The sequence below is a fragment of the Brachypodium distachyon genome, chromosome 3 (assembly GCF_000005505.3).
Source record: "Brachypodium distachyon strain Bd21 chromosome 3, Brachypodium_distachyon_v3.0, whole genome shotgun sequence".
NCBI classification, from domain to species: domain Eukaryota; kingdom Viridiplantae; phylum Streptophyta; class Magnoliopsida; order Poales; family Poaceae; genus Brachypodium; species Brachypodium distachyon.
Window position 1 is genome coordinate 53,397,722 of NC_016133.3, and position 21,781 is coordinate 53,419,502.

General features: G+C 44.1%; 2 protein-coding genes across 2 annotated transcripts; one reads left to right on the forward strand and one right to left on the reverse strand.

Annotated features, from left to right (window-relative positions):
* Positions 1 to 3,169: 3,169 nt before the first annotated feature.
* On the reverse strand, positions 3,170 to 9,323 carry LOC100822859 (U-box domain-containing protein 5). The gene is made up of 7 exons (XM_003570145.4): positions 9,001 to 9,323; positions 8,790 to 8,901; positions 7,143 to 7,226; positions 6,622 to 6,807; positions 6,403 to 6,510; positions 4,354 to 5,546; positions 3,170 to 4,218 (listed from the first exon to the last, which is right to left on the reverse strand). Exons 3-7 carry the CDS (start codon positions 7,203 to 7,205, stop codon positions 3,444 to 3,446), a joined length of 2,325 nt encoding a protein of 774 aa, XP_003570193.1. The 5' UTR covers positions 7,206 to 7,226; positions 8,790 to 8,901; positions 9,001 to 9,323; the 3' UTR covers positions 3,170 to 3,443.
* Positions 9,324 to 14,000: 4,677 nt separating this feature from the next.
* Positions 14,001 to 20,923, forward strand: LOC100823169 (protein RADIALIS-like 4). Its single transcript, XM_003570146.4, has 2 exons — positions 14,001 to 18,968; positions 20,588 to 20,923. Exons 1-2 carry the CDS (start codon positions 18,700 to 18,702, stop codon positions 20,610 to 20,612), a joined length of 294 nt encoding a protein of 97 aa, XP_003570194.1. The 5' UTR covers positions 14,001 to 18,699; the 3' UTR covers positions 20,613 to 20,923.
* Positions 20,924 to 21,781: the final 858 nt, after the last annotated feature.

Below are 21,781 nucleotides of genomic sequence, written 5' to 3' on the forward strand. Positions count from 1 at the left end.
CACTGAGAACAGGTTGTATTTATCGGACTAACAGTGATGATTATCAAAGCCTTTCAAAACTTAAGAACAAGCAAACATTTGCAAGCTAGCAACTAAGAGCACTTATTTGTTATTTCCGGTGTAAATTTCCAGTGACCAGTGCAAAAATACAGCAATACAGCACCTACTGGAATTTCATGAGAAATGAATATTTATATTTTATTTAGGACATTGGAATTAATTGGGTACGTCCAAATGATTACCTTGAGGAAATGGTCGCTGCAAATGCATTATTGGAATTTAGTGTGTACAGAGTCTGAAAATAATGATTGAGACGTCCTTTTAATGCCAGGAACTTACAATATTGTTGATTTGTTGTACTAGCAGATTCAACATTCCAATGACTTTCTCAACTAATAAAAAAATAAAAATAAAATCCAATGGCCAGCACCCAGCAAGTGGATGACCAACTGATCCCTCGTGATCCACGAATACTCAACCAGAAGAAATCACGGCCTTAATACGAGGTTACAAGGCTACCATCCTTGTTGATCCGAAGAAGGTATTCTCTACCCGCCAAGCCTGCTTTCGAAGACAAACGTCACAAACCCGTAGTTATTTTCACATTAGTACGTATCACAACTTCACAGGCGATTCTCGGTGGTGCAGACGCACCAACGTTTCCACCAACAATTTTCTTGTGCAAATTCCTCCGATCTCTAATCCCTTCCTTTGATCCGGTGTCGGCACGGCCGTTAATTTGGTCGCATATCGCACAGGCCACTACAAACAAAACCTTACCTTATCCTGCACCCGCACACGCCACACTTCCAAAACCCTGATTAAACCCCACGTTTAATTCGCTTAACCAGATTCAGTCACCGTCAAGAGGGAACATGTCGCCACTGCCTCGCTCGACACTCAATCCTCCATCAATTATTATTACTCCTCCTCCGTCCTGGCTCCTGATCGGCACCCGTTTGTCGCTGGATATATCGATCATCCGGCATGGAAAGGGACGCGCTCTGCCTGCTTTGCTTTGGGCTGCTGGCTCCATCGGTGCACTGAACTTGGGCAGGACGGTATAGAGGCACTAGAGGAAAAGCGGCAGGGAGAGGGGGACAAATTAAACCACTCTGGACTCCAGAGTATGGAACTAATTAATCTGCAAGCAAGCATCTATCGCCATCCTGCCTGCACTGCATGCGCTCCAGCTATCGGGGAGCAGCTCTAAGCTTAATTTATTGCGGAATCTTGACTTGACACATACAGCCCAGCCGGGCAGAGCAGGGTAGAAAGGCTGCGCTGTGCTCCACTCTCAGCTTCCGGTTTTTTTTCTTTCTCTGGAGTCTGGACGTGGTTCTGAACTTCTGATTAGTAGAGGCTTGAAGCTTCTTGAAGCTTAGTTACGTCAATCAGCGTGGAAACGTGAGGCTAATTACATGGGTGGCCCGTGGCTGTACAATTGCAGTGCTATCAACATTGACGAAACCGGCGCTAATCTGCCTACTATCTTTACACCTGCAAGTTGCAGTTTAAACAACAGATGGCGATACTACTACTGCACCAGGAGCATGCATGTCACCGTACTGCACCGGGCACGATGCTGCTTGGGTTTCCACTGCGCATTTGGAGCTGATCTACGGAACCGGACGAAAACCCCGGAAGCCAGAAGGCGGTGTTGGGAACATGTAGTATGCATGGACCTGTTGCAGCTGTGTGCATTGTGACTCCTGATCACGACGGTGAAGGAAGAAACTTTAAGAGATGGCGATATGGAGCGAACACCGTACGCTGCACCTGGGCCGGAGGAAGGAGACGCATCCATCCACGATCAATGTCAGTCGACCTATGCGTCCGCTGGGAGAGGGGGCAGATGTTAGCCGGATCGGACGAGATGTGACCATAACCAGCAACGGGCGACAGTAAGCGAATGGAATGACCCACTCAAGTATGCCATGAATGAATTCAAGTGAGCTGAAAGTGAAACGGAAACGAACATTCAGGAAATCAGGTTCAGAGCTGTGATAACAAGCCACGCTGAGTGACACAGTACGTGCACGGACCGGGTTCAGAGCCAAGTCCAAGCGTACTCTGCTCTCGTGTCTGAACCGCGAACCGTAGCTGGATGGGCGTAGTGGTTCCGTGCACCGAATTCCGACAGGAAATGACCGCCGAAACCGAGGTCCAGGGTCTGAAGCTATCGACGGACTACACCTGTGCTAGCCTGAGTAGATCATGATGAGTGGAACTGACATGATTCTGACTCTCTCTTTTTTTTTTGTCAGTAATCGTGCAATGACATGCTACTCGCTCAAAAGGAACAGATATGCGATCTTTCCAGCACCGTCTTAAAGATAAATTCGGAGCATCTGCCTGCGCAGGCAGATGTGCGAAGTGCAAAAGAGATTGCATCTTGTGTGGTGGCGGTGGCGGTGTCAGTATCTATTGTTTTGGGAGTGCAGCTGAAATAAGTTGTTACTACTCCTTTTTTTTCTGTTCTGTGTACGCATCACTAAGAACACTGAAGTAAAGGTTGGAAGTACCCAAGGGCATGCTCCGAGTGACAAACAAATGGTGACTTCTCTCGACTTCTAAACTACCACTAGTACTACAGAAGACAATTCAAAGTAAATCTCCGCTGGTACCGAAGATCGGAATCAGAAATTACATCAGTGATCAGTAATCAGCTACTGCCTTCATCTCAGGCATGAATAGACAAAACAAATGATGAGAACCAGCCAGTTGTGATTTTAAACTATAAGAGATAAGCGATTTCATTCCGACAGCACGTAGATACATATATTTTCTCTGTCTCATATTAAGTGACTTAATTTGTCCAAATATGAATGTATGTATGTCTAAAATGTGTCTTGATACATGTAATAAAAAGTCACTTCATATAGGAGGAAGGAGTATCAGTTTTTGCAAGATTGAGGGATCAGAATGCGACCTTTAAGGATAAAACTACGGAGGGCAGCTAGTATATCTCTCCGGGCTCACCACCCAAGCTGAGCTGGTTCTTTTTATCATCATTTGTTTTGTTCTATTTATGCCTGAGATGAAGGCAGTAGCCGATTACTTATAACTGATGTGTCCTGCTTGGCTAAGATAAGATAAATAAAATCTTGGATCAGTTTTTTTTCCTCAGACTTTCCAGCTATCGTGCAACATGGCGACAGTAGGGAACAGAACGGCAAAAGCTTTTTGACACTTAAATATGAACTATATCTGCTGTTTTTACATTTTACACACGGCAAGATGCATTACAGCTGCAATCTGCAGGATCTGTAACTGCTAATCAAAATCTACTGAAAGGCTCGAGGATGAAAAAGATCATCTCACCAAGCATTTCATTTGGGGAATATAACTGCTACCATCTATCTATACAAATAAAAAAAAGGTTAGTGTTGTAACATGTACAAGGAGTCAAGGACTACCAACTCAGTCTACCTCTGCAGTTTTCAGAACAGCGTGAGGGACCGAGGTTTTGAGAAAATGTTCATTTTTCTTTGGAAAAAACGAGATGACTTCGATGTTGGCTGCTTGCGGATTGTGCTCTCAGGAGGATCCTCCACCACATTAGCAACAGCCCCTTCTTGCGAACATGTGTTACTCAACTGGTCGCTTTGCCGCAGATCCCTAAGAAGATGAAGTAACTTAGATGAACAGCGTCTTGCTTCATCGGTTCCATTCACTGACAAGTCCACAAGGCCAGGGATCACACCCTCCTTCATAACAAGTGAACAATCCTCTGTACTATGGGAACATATTGCTAAGAGGATTATCACTGCGAGTTCTCGTTCTTTGGGGCTCCCTGTGTCCAGATACTCTGCAATGCAACCAAGACATCGATCCGTTCTGGTAATAAGCACCCTGGCTTCTTCCGCATCGCAGAAGTTCCACAAAATCTTCAAACAGCACTCGATGAAGCTTCCTTCAGTCAAGATGGGAGACAGCTTTGAGAATATTCCAAGGGAAATCAGGTGTGCTTGTATATCAGCATCAGATGAAAGGTCACAGATAATCTTCAACGGAAGTTCAAGGCCCTCGATCTCTTCAGATTCCAAAATTTTGAAAATTGGAGGAATAACAATGGAGGCCATAAGATGGGATTGTTGATGACTCAGGTGTTGAACCAGTTCATAGAGTACCAGCAAAGCTTCATTTTTTAACTCAGAATCAAGAAAGGATGTGATCAGCTGGAATACTTCTTCATTCATGGATGGTATCTTAGTCCTACAACTCAAACGAAAGTGTCAGTGAGAATGCTACCATGAGGCCTTAGGTAGAATAGATTAATCTAGCAGTACTGGAATAACAATCTAAATTAATGAAAGGAAGATGCAAACTAATCAGAGAAGATTCTCTTACCTGCTACTGGAAAGGAAAGCTAGAAAAAACAGAAATACATCCTTTTGAGCTTGCATACTGTAGCTGCCGCTATCATTTCTCAAGAATTCGAGGAATGCCTCAACAAATCCATTGGAGATCATAGCACATGAAACCTCATTTTCATCATCAAGAATGTTTTTTAGATCTTTAATGGAGCTGCCTTGTATTTCTAATGGGAGCTGGGACAGTTCGCAAAAGAATCTCAAGAACATGCCCTGGTTGAAGTTGTGGAATGACATATACTTCTGGTAGTCTGTACTCCAAGAGAACTGAGAAAAACTATCCTTTGGCTCCTCCATGTCCTTCACATGGGAGGAGTCTGAAACATAACTGGCATCAGACAAGGCAGATGAATTAGTGTGATCAAACACAAAATTCCTAGCATTCCCATCAATTAAAGGAACTGAAACATTGCACAAACTTGACATAGAGTGCCCATGTAATTGCTCTGGCAAATAACTGTAGGCATTTTTGCTTGGAAGAAAATCTGAGATTGAGAAACCATGTTCTTGGCACCAATTGCAGATGAGATCCCTCATGCAGGTATTTGGAATCATCGCGAAGTTCTCTAGCTTTATCCGCGTCCTGGGACAGGTATCGTGTCCCTGACTGAACCATTTCTCAATATACTCTCTTTCATAAGTCTGTCCAGATGTTATTATCACAGGATCATGCATTAGCTTTGTTGATATTGGGCAGCAAAGCTCTGTAGGTGGTGTGGCTTCTCCAGACATACTATTCCGGTATTCATATGTCTGAAAGTCTGTTGGTGTACAGCATTTTCCAGGAGTACTAGCATCGTTAGCAAGACTTAAGCTTGGATTCCAAGATTTGTTTTCAGGTTGCATTTTTTCATTCCGCTCGCCAGTGTCAGATTTGATGTTCTTTCCATACTTGTTAACAAGATACAGAAAAAACTTAAGAACCCCCTCCTTTTTTGGATCAGTACCACTAATCTTATTGAGCAGTTTCTTGATTGCTCTTCTTTCAATTAAGATAGCTTTAGGAGATGTAAGGTTTAACTTTGAAGCTGCCTGCATGAATGTCTCAAGCTCAAGTTCTTCAGTTGCATCAGACTGTCGAAGCATCTCTAAAATGATTTTGCCAGCCTCTTCTTCCAGTGGATCAATAACAAATTTTACATCTCCCAGATCAATATGGACCTCAGCAATCTGTGTTAAATAGCAATATTATAAATAATCAAGTAAAGCAAAGTAACAGTGAAGATGCTAGCAATAAGATTGCCTGAAACTGTATGATAAAGCAACACCGTTAGGTCCTATGGATATTTATTTATCCTAGTTTGCCCACATAGTTCTGATCGATTTCCATTTACTTGACGCCCTTATAGACTATTTTTAAATATATATTTTGACCCGTAAAACAGCAGGAGAGGCTCCTTACTGCATAATTATATTACACACAGAAAGAGTTACAACATATGAACAAATATCGAAGAGCAAAGCTGCTCCACAAAAAACTAAAGAGATGCTACAAGTTGATTTTTCTGGGTGTCTTTAGAAAAGCCTGTACTTGAGAAGTTCCAGATCAGATTTGAGCCTAGCTACCCAAGAGTTTTTGGAGGGAACAATGCCTTCAAAAATCTTTTGGTTTCTCTCCTTCCAGATACCCCAGGCACCGAGGATGATCATATCCCAAAAGAGTCCTCTAGTCCAGGTCGGTTTAGCCGCATTAATCCTGGTGATGAATACTTAAATAGTCCTTTCCAAAAGAATGTGCTAAATACTTAAATTGCACTATTTTAAACAAGTGGGTTTTGAGAACCTAGAGAAAATAAGTTTGGTTTTGTTGGCTTGATGTGATGATAAGAACCAATAAAGCTTCCATTATCGAAAATAAAAATAATAAAGTAGTTAACTGATAACCTAGGAAGATTAATAACTTCTGCACATGTCGGAACTGGTAATGTCTTCTGTAATCTATACTATACATCATGGCATAATTATTTTGGTGACACCAATAAAATAGAGAGTAAAATTATCAAACCAAATCATTGAATCAACTAACCTGATTAGCTAATACTGTTGGGACCATATTTTGTATCAGGAACAAGCTCCGCTTAAGCGAGTCTCTGACCCTCTCACACCGCACTAAAATTGCCTCTCCGGTGATAGCCTGAAACATAAATATCCGAAATCATCAAATAAACAACAAAAGTTTGGGAAATCAATAGTAAATGTATGATATTAGAATCTTAAGTTTCCCATTAACACAGGAATAACGTACCAAGTAGAGCTTACTACATTCTACGCAGTGTTGAGTTATGAGTTTTCCTTTTCCAACTATATTGTACAGATTGCACAATTCCTGTATACCCGCTTTACATCCTGGCCGTGCTGCCTCAATTGATGGAAGAATAGAGGAGACTTTATCCAACATTATTGTCAGCTCACTGCATAATGAACTGTGAACCTAACAAAGCAAAACAATTCAACAAGAAAAAAATTAGGTACAAGAAGATGAAATGGAAAAATAATGAATGGCTCTCGTACAGATACAGCAAACTAGGTCTAAGGGACTACAGAAAGAAGCAGGAACATCAGCTACTGTTGAAGCAAAATAGGTCAAGGGTATTCAAGAAATGTAACTGTTAATGCAGCATTTGTTGAGATCGATGATTGATATCCACTACATGTCTGTTTTGCAACAGCGCATTAGATCATGTGCATCAGCTCTATTACTAATTACAAATACTTCATGTTTGAATAAATGGTTGTAAATAAGGAGAGGTTAATTCAGTATTCAACCTTTGGGCAGGAATTACGCTGAGATGAAGCCGTGTTCTCCATCCACGATGAGTAACTGTCCATCTTAATCCCAATGGTCTTAACCTGTTCAACAAAAAAAATGTCAAGGAAAGCTGGGAAATAAGCGAGAGCAAATTCAACCATCACGACACTGCAGAATAGTAAGTTGTTAAGATGGTGTCAAATTCAGTCTATGCATGCTTGCTTATAAAGGACAGAGTAGTTCAGTCAAACACATATGTCCATCTCTGGCACTGCATCACCAGCTTCGTCCTCCACAAGTGGTGCCGAGATGATGGGGCTCATCATGGTTTATGTTTTTTCTGGATAAGAAGAATGGTTTATGTTTTAGATAGGCTTATCACCATATCTTGCTTATATGATACCTTAGCCTGGGGACTAATTCTGGTGTTGCCAGTAACCAGGCTGATCTCATCAGCAGACTTTTAGTCAATAAAGCCGGGCAGCAATGCCTTATAAGAACACAAATCTCCAATCCAAACGATATGCTGGTGTTGCATGAAGGGAACATCAGTTGTGTCTTCTTTGACAAGAGGTGTTCATTGTATGCGTTCTGTAAGCAACTTCGTCACATTAGGACATTTTTTTTTCAACCATGCAGGAGAGCTGTCATGCATTAGAAGGAAAATGTTCATCCCAGCAATGCTTCTAGCTGCTATCTGTTATTATTATTTTGCAGGGTGAATGCGCAAGTTGACTATCAAAGCAAACTCATCTTACAGGATCAACTGCATAACTAAATCACATATATCAACAATGGCTAATCCCCAAGAAACCAAGATATATCCTAAGGAACAGAAAGGTTATGGCTCTAACCAACACCCCCAGTCTCCCAGCATAGGAAAAGTCAACTGATTGGTCAAAATACGGCTTGAACTCCCACCATTATTAAAAGTCAACTAACCGGTCTCCAACTGTTCTTTTGTTCTTTCAACTACCATGGCGGCATGGCATAAAATTAAAATAAAATAAATGGTGGTTTGAGTTCATTATAGACCATTTCATCCCTCCAACCTCATACAATTGGACAATTGGTTGTAGAAAATAGACCACAGGATAAGAGGAAGGACAGACAAAGCAGTTCTATTGTATGCTTCAAACTGTACAAATGGAGTAATGGGTAAATCACGAACTTGCAGTCGTAACAGCCAAGCATACATACTTGTTGCAAGTGTCAAGCTTGCTGCAGGGAACATAAGCGCAAAAAAAGGAAGAATTTTTGTTCCAAGTTCCATATGTTATTATTGCATCATGCCAATACTACTACAGGATGTTACAGCACGAGGCGTAAACCCCAATCTCACCGATCATTCATACAGAAGGAAAAATAAATGAGGGGAGAGGAAAAGCACAAAATTGGCTCCTTTCTGTACCAAGGAGCGGACCTAAACGGTGCAAAAAAAAAAGAGAAGGAGAGGGTTTGGTCCCGGGGAAGATCAGGACAGGAGTTAGTAATAATCGATAAAAGGCACAAACCACAAAGCAGGACCGGACCGTCTGTTGATCATTGAAATGGCACCGATCCTCCTCCAGACAATTAAGAGGCGGGGAGGCTCCAATCAGCAGCAGGAGCAGAGGCATACACAGAAAGAACAAACATGGAGGAAGGAAAGCAACCAAACCAACCTGGTTGGGAGTCCCTGCTGCACCTGCTGGGAGGAATCGTGCTGCACGCAGAGCAAGAAAAGAACCTCCTTGCTCTTGCCGGTCAAGCAGAAGCAGAGGGGGGTAAACCCTCCTGCAATCAACAAAGCGAACCAATCAGCCAAACAACCCACGCAACAGCAGCAAGAGAGAGTGGGCGCAAGCACGCAGGGAGGGGCGGGACGAAACAAACCTCCGCAGCGCAAGAACACCTTCGCTCCGGCTCACCGAACCAAGGATGGGTCGTCGGAGGCCGCGAGAGGGAGCAGAGCAATCGGAGGCAGGGAAGGAAGGAAGGAAGTCGGGCGCTATGGATGAACGGAGGGTTCTCTCGGACCAGTCTGACCACTCTAGAAAACGGGGGCGGATAAAGACGGCGGCAGGGAGGGAAGGGAAGGGTGGCTGGGTGGGGGCAGAGAGAGAGAAAGAAAGAGAGAGAGAGGAATCGTCAATCGTGGAAATGATGGGGAGAGACAGCCAGCAGGCACACCGCACACACCACCACCTGCTGCCCCTCGCGCGCACTCTCCCTCTTGCTCTTTATCGGGCTCGTGTCCAATTTCCGCTCCCCTGAGTCCCTCGCGCTCCTCCTTCCTTCTTCCCGGTCGCCGTCTCCGGCGTAGCGGGTGTCGCGGGGCCCGCGCGCGATGGCGCCACCACCTCCCCATCCATCCTCTCTCTCTGCTGTCACCATCGATCGGCTCGGTAAAGACTACAGAGGGATTTGCTTTGCTCGTGGGGAATGAAGGTCAGCAAAGGGTGTGAGGGACCCCCGCGCGAGGCCGGCAAGGCAATTGATTTCGAGTCTTGTGCGTGTGCGCGGGGCGTGCACCATCGCAGAGGGGAAAGGCCCGAAGAAGCCGGGAGCGCAAAGCGGACTACGGCCGGTTTGGTTGGCCTGGCCGCCCGCCCCGTCCCGCGGCAGAACCATGCGTTTGTGCTGCAATCCTACCGCACGCGGCCACCTGATTTCGGGATGTTTGTTAGGCGTTGAAATCCTTTTTTAAAAAGAAAAGTGATCAGTGGTTGCGCACGCAGCGCTGGATGGAGAAGGTTCTCTGTTTCTTGTTCAAGGATCTGAAACTGTTTCGGGAAAGTTTGCGCGTGTTTACACCGGCCGAGCGAGCTAGCTAATCTTTTTGGAAAACAGAGCTAGCTAGTCTTTGCTCAAGTACCTTCATAATTGATTAAGCTTCCTGGCTGGAGCATGCATGAGATTAAGAATGGTTTCAGCCTTGTATTTGGAACGTACTAACAATCCAAAATTGGTTAGGAAAGTCTGGATTATGTATGATGCGACTTTGCTTCTTCGATCGTAATCTTAGCTTCGTACGGAAGCATGCGGTTTCGTCTTAATCGAACACACCTAAAAGCTAGCCACTGGCGCTATCTATGACTCCGATCTAGAGACGTCCAACTTCCAAAGAAAAAAAAAGAAAGAAGAAGCTAGACTTCATATATTCCTATTCCTACTGGACAACATCATGTGTATAGAAATGCTACACGACGACATTAACAAAAAGAATCGTTACTGCAGTCCGATCGAGCACCGTCTCCACTTTGCGTCTTGATTCAATCATCCATCATCATGGATGATGCATGATCCATCCATGCCCTTGTGTCAATCATAGATATAGATATCACGCACACTGTCCCTGGCTGGTGACCGACGATTCCGTATAAAAGGCGATCCACAGACCACTGACGCATCATGCACTGCATTTTAGAGCCCGTTGCTCTCACGGAACAACTTAAAGCTATAGGAATGCTCCACCGTGCTCTCTCTCGATAGGACGTTGTTCGTGTGCAAAGGCGCGCGACAAATCGATGCGCCGGGTGCTCGATCCACGACGAGGGCTGCGGCTGACGCCGTGCCACGGTGAGAGAGGCTGGCGGGCCGGCCGGCCGGCCACAAAATTAAAACGGACCAGCCATCCGACGGCCGGGCGACGCGCGTCTCCCGGTTAGTTTTTATTCGATCGGCGTCGGCCAACACGGCGGGTTCCACCTGCCCCGACATGCCGGTGTGGCCGGTGGGGATCGAATCGATCTCGCACTCGCTCGCTCGCCCTGCACGTCTCCGTCGACGCCTTCCTCTCAACGTCCCCCGTGCGGGTCAGGGTTATATAAGCCGGCCGATGAGTAATTAAATTTCGGTAACTAACAGCTAGCGCAGATCGTTTTCACTTTACCATCGTTTTCTATAAGATGGCGTCGATCGTCTCGAATCTCGATCGATGGTCCGTGCCTTTTGAGGACAGTGCGTTCTGGGTCCGCTCGCAAGATGTGGCCGGCCGGCCGGGGGATCGCTCGTGGCAGTCACCAGATAGATCGAGGCTGGGCTTTTGATGAGGTTTCATGATGGTATTGTATGCATCCGTGTAGCGCGCACATCGGAGTAACTGACCGTGACACGTTCTTATTTCCATGTGTTGCATCGGAACAGACGACACGTTAATTACCAGCGCTCCTTTGCGACTTTGCGTAGGAGCAACGGTTGTTAGTTGCTGCGCGCGCGAGAGCGAGACGGACGTATCGCGCGCTTGGGTGGTCCACGTGCTTGCGACGGTTGACCCTGATCACAGAGTAGAGATCGACACTCCGGTAAGGTTGATCGTGCACGTTTTTTTTGTTGCGAGAAAGGTTAATCGTGCATGTTGCAAAGCCTACTCCGATCCCACCATGATCGACCCGCGACCGCGAGCTGCCGATCGTGTTGCGGTCCATGGCGGACGGGCACGCGGCCGTTCGACCACGAACGCGCATGCAAAGGAGAAACAAAAAGGACCGTCCGTGGAGTCTCAAAAGAAAGGACCGGTACGTCCGTGGGCGTACGCTTCGTTTGACTTTGACCGTGGCACCACGTACAACATGCGTTGCACCTGCACCGCCGACCGTGCGGCATGGCTACGCGACGCGCGCTGCCATGGCTTCAAATCCCAACGGCTGGAGCACGCAGTTATTACTAGTGCCTGCCCGCGTCGCCGGCCGGTCAGCCCATGCACACGGCCATACGAATATATAGGACGACTGAATCAGTGGCGCCATGCTCCCTTCCATCCGGCCATGCATGCATGCATGCACAATCTCCTTTTTTTGACGGTGCCGCCAGCCGTGCCCACGCACTGCTGTTGTACGTACTCCGTACTTGATTCGACCCGGTCAGAAACGGCCAACTTGGAGCATAGCGACGACGGTCGATCACGGATTCACGGTTGCAGCATATAAAACGACACGAGAGATAGGTTACGTACTACTGGTATCGTCGAAAGTTCAAACCGCACGCTGACATCGTCGGGTACCTGGCTGCCGGTGTCGTCGTTTGCCCCGGCCGGCCGGCCAGCTGACTCGTGATTGACCTGCATCTGTCTGCCGCGTGTCGAGGAGCGCCGGCCGCCGACGACCAAGATTGATCGATCAGAGAAAGCGCCGTCAATGATACACAAAATAGTGCTATTGTACGCATGCAGCCAGGCGAAGAATGGAAGAAACGTCGTCATTGCCATCGGCTGTTCCAATTCTTTTCCGGGTCAATCGACCCTACCAGAGTCATAAAAGGTCGCGATATCATATCTTAGCCCTGCCACGATCGAGATACGCCGTGGAATTTTCTGTCGTTGTAGATATACATGCAGCAGCTGCAAATATAACAGATATAATTAACTCCACAATGGTGATCTGCGCGGTAGCGGAGGGGTGACTTCTCTTGACCGGGGAAAGGTTCCAATGGTGAATGTGATCGATCACAATGACAGCTGGTTCAATTGGTTAAAACTTAAAAGTAAGTAAAGAACGACACTTTTGTGGAGATATTTGGACTGGTGATCGGAACATGGAGAAGTATATGCCATCTCTGGCGAATAGTCCGGCCGGAACCTTTCTTTCGGGATCCAAATTAATTGCAAGAACAGACTGAAAGGGGAATGCATGGATGTGCAACGACACAATCACACAAATGCTCGCGACCAGTTCAGATTTAAGACATGATCGACCGCGCTCGTGTTGATGTGGAAGCGGGCAGCGCAGGTCAGGGATTTGTATGCAACAAAAAACATGATTGACTGTGGATTTGATCATTGTCTCTTTCAAACGCCGCGCGCAGTGATAGATATACTCCTATTTGAAAGCGCAGTGTGGAACGCATACATTTCTTAATTAAGACGAGAAAGCATGACTCTACAGTCCAATCAGGTTTCTTCTTGTCGCAGAAGTATCTCCTGCTGCTGCTTTCAAATTTTACACCAAACGCTCCGACTTTAAAAAGAAAGTGCAAAGACGTATGTACGTATCAGCCCCAAGATTGTTCTGCCCAATACAAACTATATAAATGACCAACCAAGGTCTTCGTTATACTGATACGTAGCTGGCCGGAATCGCTACCCACCCACCAGAATCCCGAAGTACGTACGTCCCGACTGATCAACGCTATGAAATCGAGCACATTAACAACACATCGACCGGATCGAGCCCACGTAATCACGTCTACATCTCTGAACCTTTCATCACAAGAAACGACCGACGATAGGCTGCGTGGTGACGAGCCCGATCGATCGACCAAGTAGAGGCCGGACCGCTCCTCGCACGTCTGTCTCAAGCATTCTACCGTTTTCAGCAGAAGATGCTACTACCGGTATGCATTCCCACCGACGTTTTCTGACTGTTCTCTGTAGTATGTGTTTTGTGCAGGTCGATAAGGTTCTCCGTCTCAAATCCCGTTTTCGCGAAACTGACTGCACGACGAGGACCTCCCGGTGATTTTTTTTTGTTGAGAACGGACCTGCCTGTGCGAGTCTGTTGGGCCGGGTAGGGATGCAACAGGGCCGCACGAGGTGTGTGGAAACGCCCCGGGCCGCGGCCCGAGTAGTGGTAAGAGTGAAGTCCGGCTGGGCCGGATGTCTTCCTCCTCCTCACGGGCCAGTCACGAGCTCACGGCCGAACCGGAAGCTCTGTCTCCCTGCCCTGCCGGCTGCCGCATCGCGCTCGACTCCCCCGCCAGACCCGACCTCCAGCGCCGCCGTGTCTCTCGAAATGCAGAGAGGCGCGAGGACGGGCAACCCCGGCGCGGCGTCCTCGCAGTCTCCATGGATTTTTACTTGGGCCGTTCGAGAGGTAACCAATATCCCCAACGTTCGTATACGTGCGTGCGTAGGCCAGGTGTTCGTTTCTACGCCTGCGAGGGCCTGAGGGGAGAAACGGTACGGCGGCGTGTCTGTGAATGGCGACCCGCCAGCCGCCACATCTCTGGAATTTAAGACGTGTTCACTATACAAAATGTTCCTCTTGCGTTCTGCCGGCGTTTTCACATTACCGCGGATGGTTCCCTAAGGGTTGATGACTAAATATTCGATGCACCGTGTGACTGACCAAATCGTGTCGTGCAGAAATAATGGATCAGATGGAGCGATTATGCAATGGTTTTTCATTTCTTCACAAGATTGGCGGCGGCGTCTGATGTATTTCACCATTGTTACATTGGAGGCACACGTTAGCTTGCATCCGATGTTCATCATTATCTAGATGTAGAACTCAGGAAACCGCATAATGTGGTAAGCAGGGTACCCTTTCTAATTTGATAGTTTTCATGGCACAAGTTCCACCTTGAGTCTGCAGTAACTTCTCTTTTGTAGTTTTTTGATGATTCTTTCTAACCCTGGCATCATTGCTTGATATGATATAGTGACGACTATGAAACAAATTATGACTACAAGTCTGTCGTAGTGCAGTGACATTTAATCGTCGCTTTGTTTCTGTCATTCTTTGCCACAGGTCGGGAGTTTATGTAATATAGCGGTAGGTTCAGCTCATATGGCCATATACATAAGAAAATAGTTGGTTGGTGTAGAAATTGTGGTGCTTAATTATGTTACAGAACTCATTACTGGCCATGTTGTTTTTTGTCTGGATGACATTTGAAAATCTACATTCCATTGGTTTCCTAACATCTGAGTGGATCATAGCCGTGTTTATGGAGTATTATTGTGTTGATGATAACGGCATCTATCGCAAGCGTTTTAACATTTATTTCAGTAACTGCCACCTTAGGATTACCTCACAGGCCTCACAGTTGTAAACATGTTGTCTATATAATTGCAAGCTCAATATGTTTGTTTCTAGAATACCAAATTCGATTGGTGATCTTGAACCTTTGGAATTTGGAACTCTTAATTACCAAAGATGACAATGTTGTCCAAATGATTCCCAAACAGAGGAATTCATGTTCTTGGGTCATGCTTGTCCGTTCCTTAATCCTGCTGTTGTTATGAACCTACGTGCCAATTTTCTGTCTACAAAAAAATTGGACCACTTATTCTCACAGTATTTTTTGTCATGTCTTATCAAGGAATCATTCTTTAGCTCATATGCCACAGATCCATTATCAGGTACCTTTTCCTGCGAGGTTCCCTACTTTTTGGCAAGTGCACCTCTATGTTTGAGAATCCAATCTTTCAGATGCTATATTTAATGATCGTTTTATTCTTATGACATCGCCATCACATAATTCCATGCTTCTTTGTAGAGAAATCTCCTCTTGCATTCTTTAGTGAGTGTCAGAAGGTTAGGAAATCTGCATATACTATTGTTCAAGATTATAAGATCCTTCCATAAATACTTCTTCTTGCAGAGCAGCATGCTTAAGAGCATAGGTTGAACCTCTATTCTGACCCAAAACCATTGTTGCCATGTAGCACTTATATTTACATGATATTTTGAATCTTGGTGCACTCAACCATAAACTTTGACTGGTTTTCCCCTCCACCCATCACATATCATGGCAGGCTGACAGGTGTAGTGAATTGTTAATTTGTCGGTCAACATAAATTCCATTTGGATATTGATTCGAAGCATGACATGATTCTCTTCACCTTTCATAGAAAGGGGGAATAATTGAAAGAAAACACCTCACTTTGAAGACTGAAAAGAGGATATCCAGTGCCACAGCTTTCCAGGAATCGTGGTAAGGGTGTGAGATAATAAGGGTTCAAGTTGATACTTGTGTCCAATTTTTGTTTAAGTACCAAGTTTAGATTCATTACCAAGAGACTACACATTGCTTCACAGTAGAGATATGCTCTCCAGTTGGTGAGAATCCTAGCTACTTGCCTGGTGGGGTTCTTTTCCATCATCTCGAATCCACCTTTCCACACCTTAGGATGGTGAAAACTTGAACTAAATTGTGTGTATGATCCGCATATGTGCAAACACCTTCAACTTTTGCTGATGTGATTGATGCAAAGGAGCAGTGGTGTTCCGTACCTTCATGGGATAATCTACTTCTGCACTAGATAGCCTTTCCCTTTCTCACAAATCCCTCTTGTGAAAAGGTGGCAACGTCTGCAAAGTTAACTGTGTGGATACTGGCCAAGTATGGGAATCTCAGTTGGCTAGCAGAGTGAATGGACATGCTGCCCACACGTTCGAGGCCTAGCCTCCTCAAGGCGCCACAGGTTTTCTTCTTTCTATAAAAGAGACCAGGGGAAAGTCCCTTGTTGGTCCTATTCTTTTAATTGAAACAATTATTGAGGACCAAGATGGGGGACACGTAGTAATATAGAAATGTCTGGCAAATAGTTATTACTTTCTGAATGTAAGTCGAGGCTTGGAGCATCTTTCTGTTATATTCCTTTAGTAAATAGCCAAGCAGAAACATAATAAGGCAAGTGGATAATGCTTTGACCAGTGTCAATGAATATATACTAAATAGATAGTACCAGTTACAGTGTTAATTCAAAATTAATACCGTGTCTTCGCTTACTATTCAGTAGCAAGTGTTCTGACCATGTATCATCCAATAGTATGGCAGCTTTCGTGCATCCTGTTGTGCTCAGAATAAGATTAGATGAAACTACTTGAGGCAAGCCTAAAACTATAAGCTTTTAAACTTCATTTTTCAGATGAAATTTTTGGAACAAATCAAGATTACAAGGTAACTTAACTGTAGTTGGTCCACGAAATGGTAAACGATGTTGGTGCTAACCTTAACAGAACAAACTTTTCAAGAACATCGGAGACACAAGAAGGGCTTACACCTTATAAGAAGTGGTGGTATGTGCTTTATTCTAAATTCTGATAAGCTGTTAGAAATGTCATCATTTACTGCTTGCTATTTCTTAATTCTTATCAACTAGGTTAGGCATATGCTTTTGTTTACTTGATCTTGCCCTAGGTTTAAATTCTTGTAATATTTGCTTAGACTTATAACTGGACTTGTTCGAAATAAGTTGGAAATTCTTTGGACTTGTTAAATTTACCAGAAGGAACTATTATGAGTTTAGCAGCAAGTTGCTAAAACAAATCATGATGTGAACTCTTTTAAAATCAGTCATATTTGGTGTGATATTCAGAGAATATTGTCATAGGGCTTAACCTACTTGATGGATTTACTAGTTTCCTGCAATACCCACTGGAAATTCTAAATGCTCAACTCTTGAGTAGATTTAGTATTTTTTTTACCAGGAGTATTGCCATTCCATTATCCTTGAGGACTACTACGAAATAAAGGTTCCTTTAGCGTGGGCTGTTTGGATCCTGGTTTGGGGAACATATAATCTTCCCTTCTTTTCTTCTTCTTTAGACTATCGAGGCTTGTGGTAACTCCGACAAATCACGAACCATTATTCCATGGAAATTGAACATGTGTGCTCTTACGTAACATGAAAGCAATCTCATGAATCCCAAATCTAATTATGCCACTTCATTAGACAGTAATGTTTTCTTATTTATAATTTTCTATTGTCTGAGACCTGGAATGTTAAAGCAGCTGACAAAGGAGACTTGACCGAATAACCTGTCCAGTTCTGCTATCATTTTGCTCAAAGTACAGGTACTATGGATTGATATATTTTTCTTTAATTTGTTTGACCACAGATCACAGAGCCATATACTCCCTCCGTCCGGAATAAGTGACTTGGATTTGTATAGATTCTTATACAAATCCACTTCACTTGTTTCCGGACGGAGGGAGTATCATATTGCATGTCAGTGTTCTCTGCCCATTTAAATGCATATACTAATTTGCAGTTCAGTTGAGTAGAATATGAAGGAAGAAATAAGTAGTCCTATCCTTTTGACTCAATAATGACTCATTTTCCCTGAATTGCAGAAAGTCCAAAATAAGCAATTTAGGGTGTATTAATTCATACTAAATTGGGTGGCATCCCCATAAAAGAATTTTAGCGGAGATGCAGAACAAGATTACAAGAATGAAGCTAATAGTAAACACTAGCCCACCACATATGGATTGCACAAGAGATTCTGTACTCCTCTTGTCCTTTTCAGTGTAAATGATCTATTAAAAAAATGAGTATGATTTTTTTTTTGAGAAAAGTATGATATTATACATGCATTCAACACTTGTAAGACCTTCCCGAAATTTAATCATTAGCTTGTGATAGACAGATATTGATGATCTTTCTTACCGACGGGAGATTATCAACACAAATTGGTAGTTGCTAACTTTGTCTTGTACTTGCTACAATCAGGGCTTGTGTTCCGAAAGGATCTGCTATTCTTCAAGCTGGTAAATTATCAACAAGGATGTCTGCATACTGCTATCCTGGTGGTTACGAAGTGCGAAATGGCCTTGTAGGACTGTATATTACCACTTGTTCATTGTATAGTATTTTAGGTATAACTATAATTATGTGAAGTACCAAATGTGCCCTTAAGAATTTACTAATACACCAGACATGAAGCAGTGAGTCGATGAATTTACTAATACCACGAACCATGCCCCACCTTCCCCTCCTATATAAATAGCACAGCTATACTCACTCTTTGTTCCACAGGAGTACGAGCAGACATAAGTTGTAGCCATTACTAGTCCCCTGGCTTTTCTTGAAACATTTCTCTGTGTTGAGGAAACAACAAAAGGGGAAGAGAGAATAGAGAGAGAATGAGTCAATCTTGGACAAAAAGACAAAACGCTCTCTTTGAGAGTGCTCTAGCGGTATTTGAGAAGGACACGGCAGATCGCTGGCAGAATGTGGCACGAGCGGTCGGTGATGGGAAGTCCGCTGAGGATGTGAAGAGGCATTATGAAGAGCTGGAGAAGGATGTGGAGGACATGGAGTCTGCTGGAGGCCGTCAAGGATCTGACAACAGCGTCTCCGGCGCTAGCAGCAGCAACAGCAACTCTTGGGGCAGTGCCAATGAGGACCGCAGGTATTAAGAATCCCTTACTCTCTCTCCATGACTGTCCCATGCATGCATAATCACGTTGTACATCCTCTTCATGCACCATTACGAACAACTAGTCTTAGTTATATATTCGAGAACGCTGTTGTTTGTTCTTGATGTACTCACTTGAGTTTGAAGCTTTTGATCATTTGATGATTTCGAACTTCCTATATTCTGTGGTCCACCTAGATTATCCCCCCTCTCCCCTCTAATATGTGACGTGCATTTATAGCTTGTTCCTTGTGTCTTGTTCCCTGGGCTCATTTTTCAGTGTCCAACGAGCTTTGAACATCTTTATCATGTCTCTTCTGAAATGTAAGTCAAATCCATTGTCCTTAGAATTTTCTTATGCGATTTGTTTATTAATTATACATTTTTGTCGAAGTACAAAATTTGACTAGGCAGATTGCTTTTTTTCTTTTCGGAACTTACCTACCCTCCATTTTTCACAAAGGTTGGCATATTTTGTTTCGTTAAGACAAGGCTTTGACCAATTATAACTCTATTAATATGTGTTTTTACATACATGAAATTTATATCAATAGATTTGTCTTTAAAAGTTCTTTCTAATAATCATGATTTTGTATCATATAGGTTACATATTAATAGTGTAATTCTTGATCAAAGCCTTGTTTTAACGAAACAAAATACGCCAACCTTTGTGAAATGGAGGGAGTATATTATAGCTTCCATTTTCCATTTCCATCTCGTGATATAGCCTGTTTTAGCATGTGAGCCTTGTTTGTAAGGAGTATTCCCAAGTTCCTACTAGTTATATACACTTTGTACTCTTTTTTCTTGTTTTGGGCTCTGTTGATTGAGACATCATTTTGACGAGACAACTCAGACAAGTCCAACTGGTTCCTTTTTCTAACTCTTTCTTATTTATTGTCTGTCAACACCATGCAAATTGAACTAAACGGAGGATGCATCATAAATAACTGGTATGCTAAAAGTTTAGACCGCGGGCAACACCACCTGTCCATTATGATGATCTGCAGGCAAAAAAATTTAGTGGATAACCATGGCCACTATCAATATATGATCCAATTTAGTGTCGAATTACATGTAGTACCATGGGAAAGATATGTATAAACTCCAGTACCCATAGTTAGTTATTAATCCCAACATTACCCATAGTTAGTTATTAATTTGTAGCAGAACAGATAAGCCTATTCAGTTGAACGGAGAAGCAGGTCGGTCTAGTATTTGCTAGTCTAAAATTCTTCTGTGCTAGCAACTGTGTTCTTGCCATTACTGTGTTCGTGCTGCTGCTTATGCTTCGAAAAATTCAGCACTCAAATTGTGTGCTTGTGAGAGTAGTCACGATAAGGACACCAGTGCAGGTGTCCCTTTCGGAAGTTGCGCTTTGCATTCCTGTCCAAAAAGAGGAAGGCCCCATACCTGCTTACTCCCTACACCATGGTGATCAAGCATGCATATTTTCGTAAAGTTTGCAGGCAAATAATTACAGAACCCCACCATCTTAAACTTGCCCACCTTTATGATGAATAAATCACTTTCACAGTAGTGCACATTCGGTTCCCGATCTTTCCACTTATTCCAACTGGTAACAATGTCGTGATTGTGGTTTCTTGTTCCAGGGGAAGGAACCTCAATCTTCAGTGAATGTGATCTGGAAGGAGCTGGTTGGTCTCTAGAGAGCTTGAAGCAGCATGCCTCGCAGCAAAACAAAAACATAACCAAGTCTCTCTGAAGATGCTGTTACCTTTGCTTATTGTTCGAGTCCATGTGCTCTTGTGTTGTCTGTACGTCAACATAGGTAGCAGGAGACCTCTGTAGTAGTAATAGAGGTCTGTTTGGTTTGATATTTATTATGAGAATGTATCTGATGTGGGCATGCTATTGATACCTGTTGAAAATACTATGGTTACTGTGTGCTGGAAATGGATATTTAGGAAACTCCTTCCGTCCCTAAATAAGTGTCACTTATTTCCAGATGGATGGAGTATATATTGAGTCTTGGTTCGTTGGACGTCACTGATATCAGGCCACCAAGTTCAGGTCCAAATACTCAACAGTCATATGATAATGATGAACATTAGCCATCTTGGACAGGCGACCAAGGCATGAACTGTGCAGGGCGGTCCTGATCGAAGAAAGTAAGAAGCAGTTGCCAAGATGTACATGATCCTTCACTAGCTATGAGTCATCGGCTCGATCTTGATACTGAGTTTTGGCAAGTGGCCCAATGAACCACAACGAAAAGAGGATCAGGGAGTTGTGGCAGCCATGGTCGTGTTAGGAAGGCCATATCCGCATGTACAGTTTTCCGCGGGTGATGGGGTCCACGATACCTGGAGTGCGACCTGAGCTGCCGAGCCTGTCGACTGTAGACAGTGGGTGTCGTATAGCTGAACGGGTCTGGCTGAAAATCTGAATAGGAAGTAGACCTTGGTGTGTACAGTTCACACTCATTGAGGGCATGATTGATGAGGATCGTTATCTAAGAGTGATCTACGTTGCCTTCATTGTTATACTGCAAATGGGGAGACCTGATCCGTAAATGGCAACAATAATCGTTTTTTCTTTGCTCTTACTCCCTCCGTCCGTTTATTCCAGCGCCTTAGTTTTGGCGCAAATACCAAGGAGTCCAAGCAAATTCCTCTTCTACCCCCACAACAGTACTACTTTATTCCTGCATGACGCTGCGTCGCTTCTTAGTGGACCCAAAAGGTTATGTTTTTTTATCCGGCTTGCCTAATCACACGGGCTGCAGTTACCTACGATTGGTCCAATAGCCTACCATTATTTAATGCATGCAGCCCCAGGCGGAG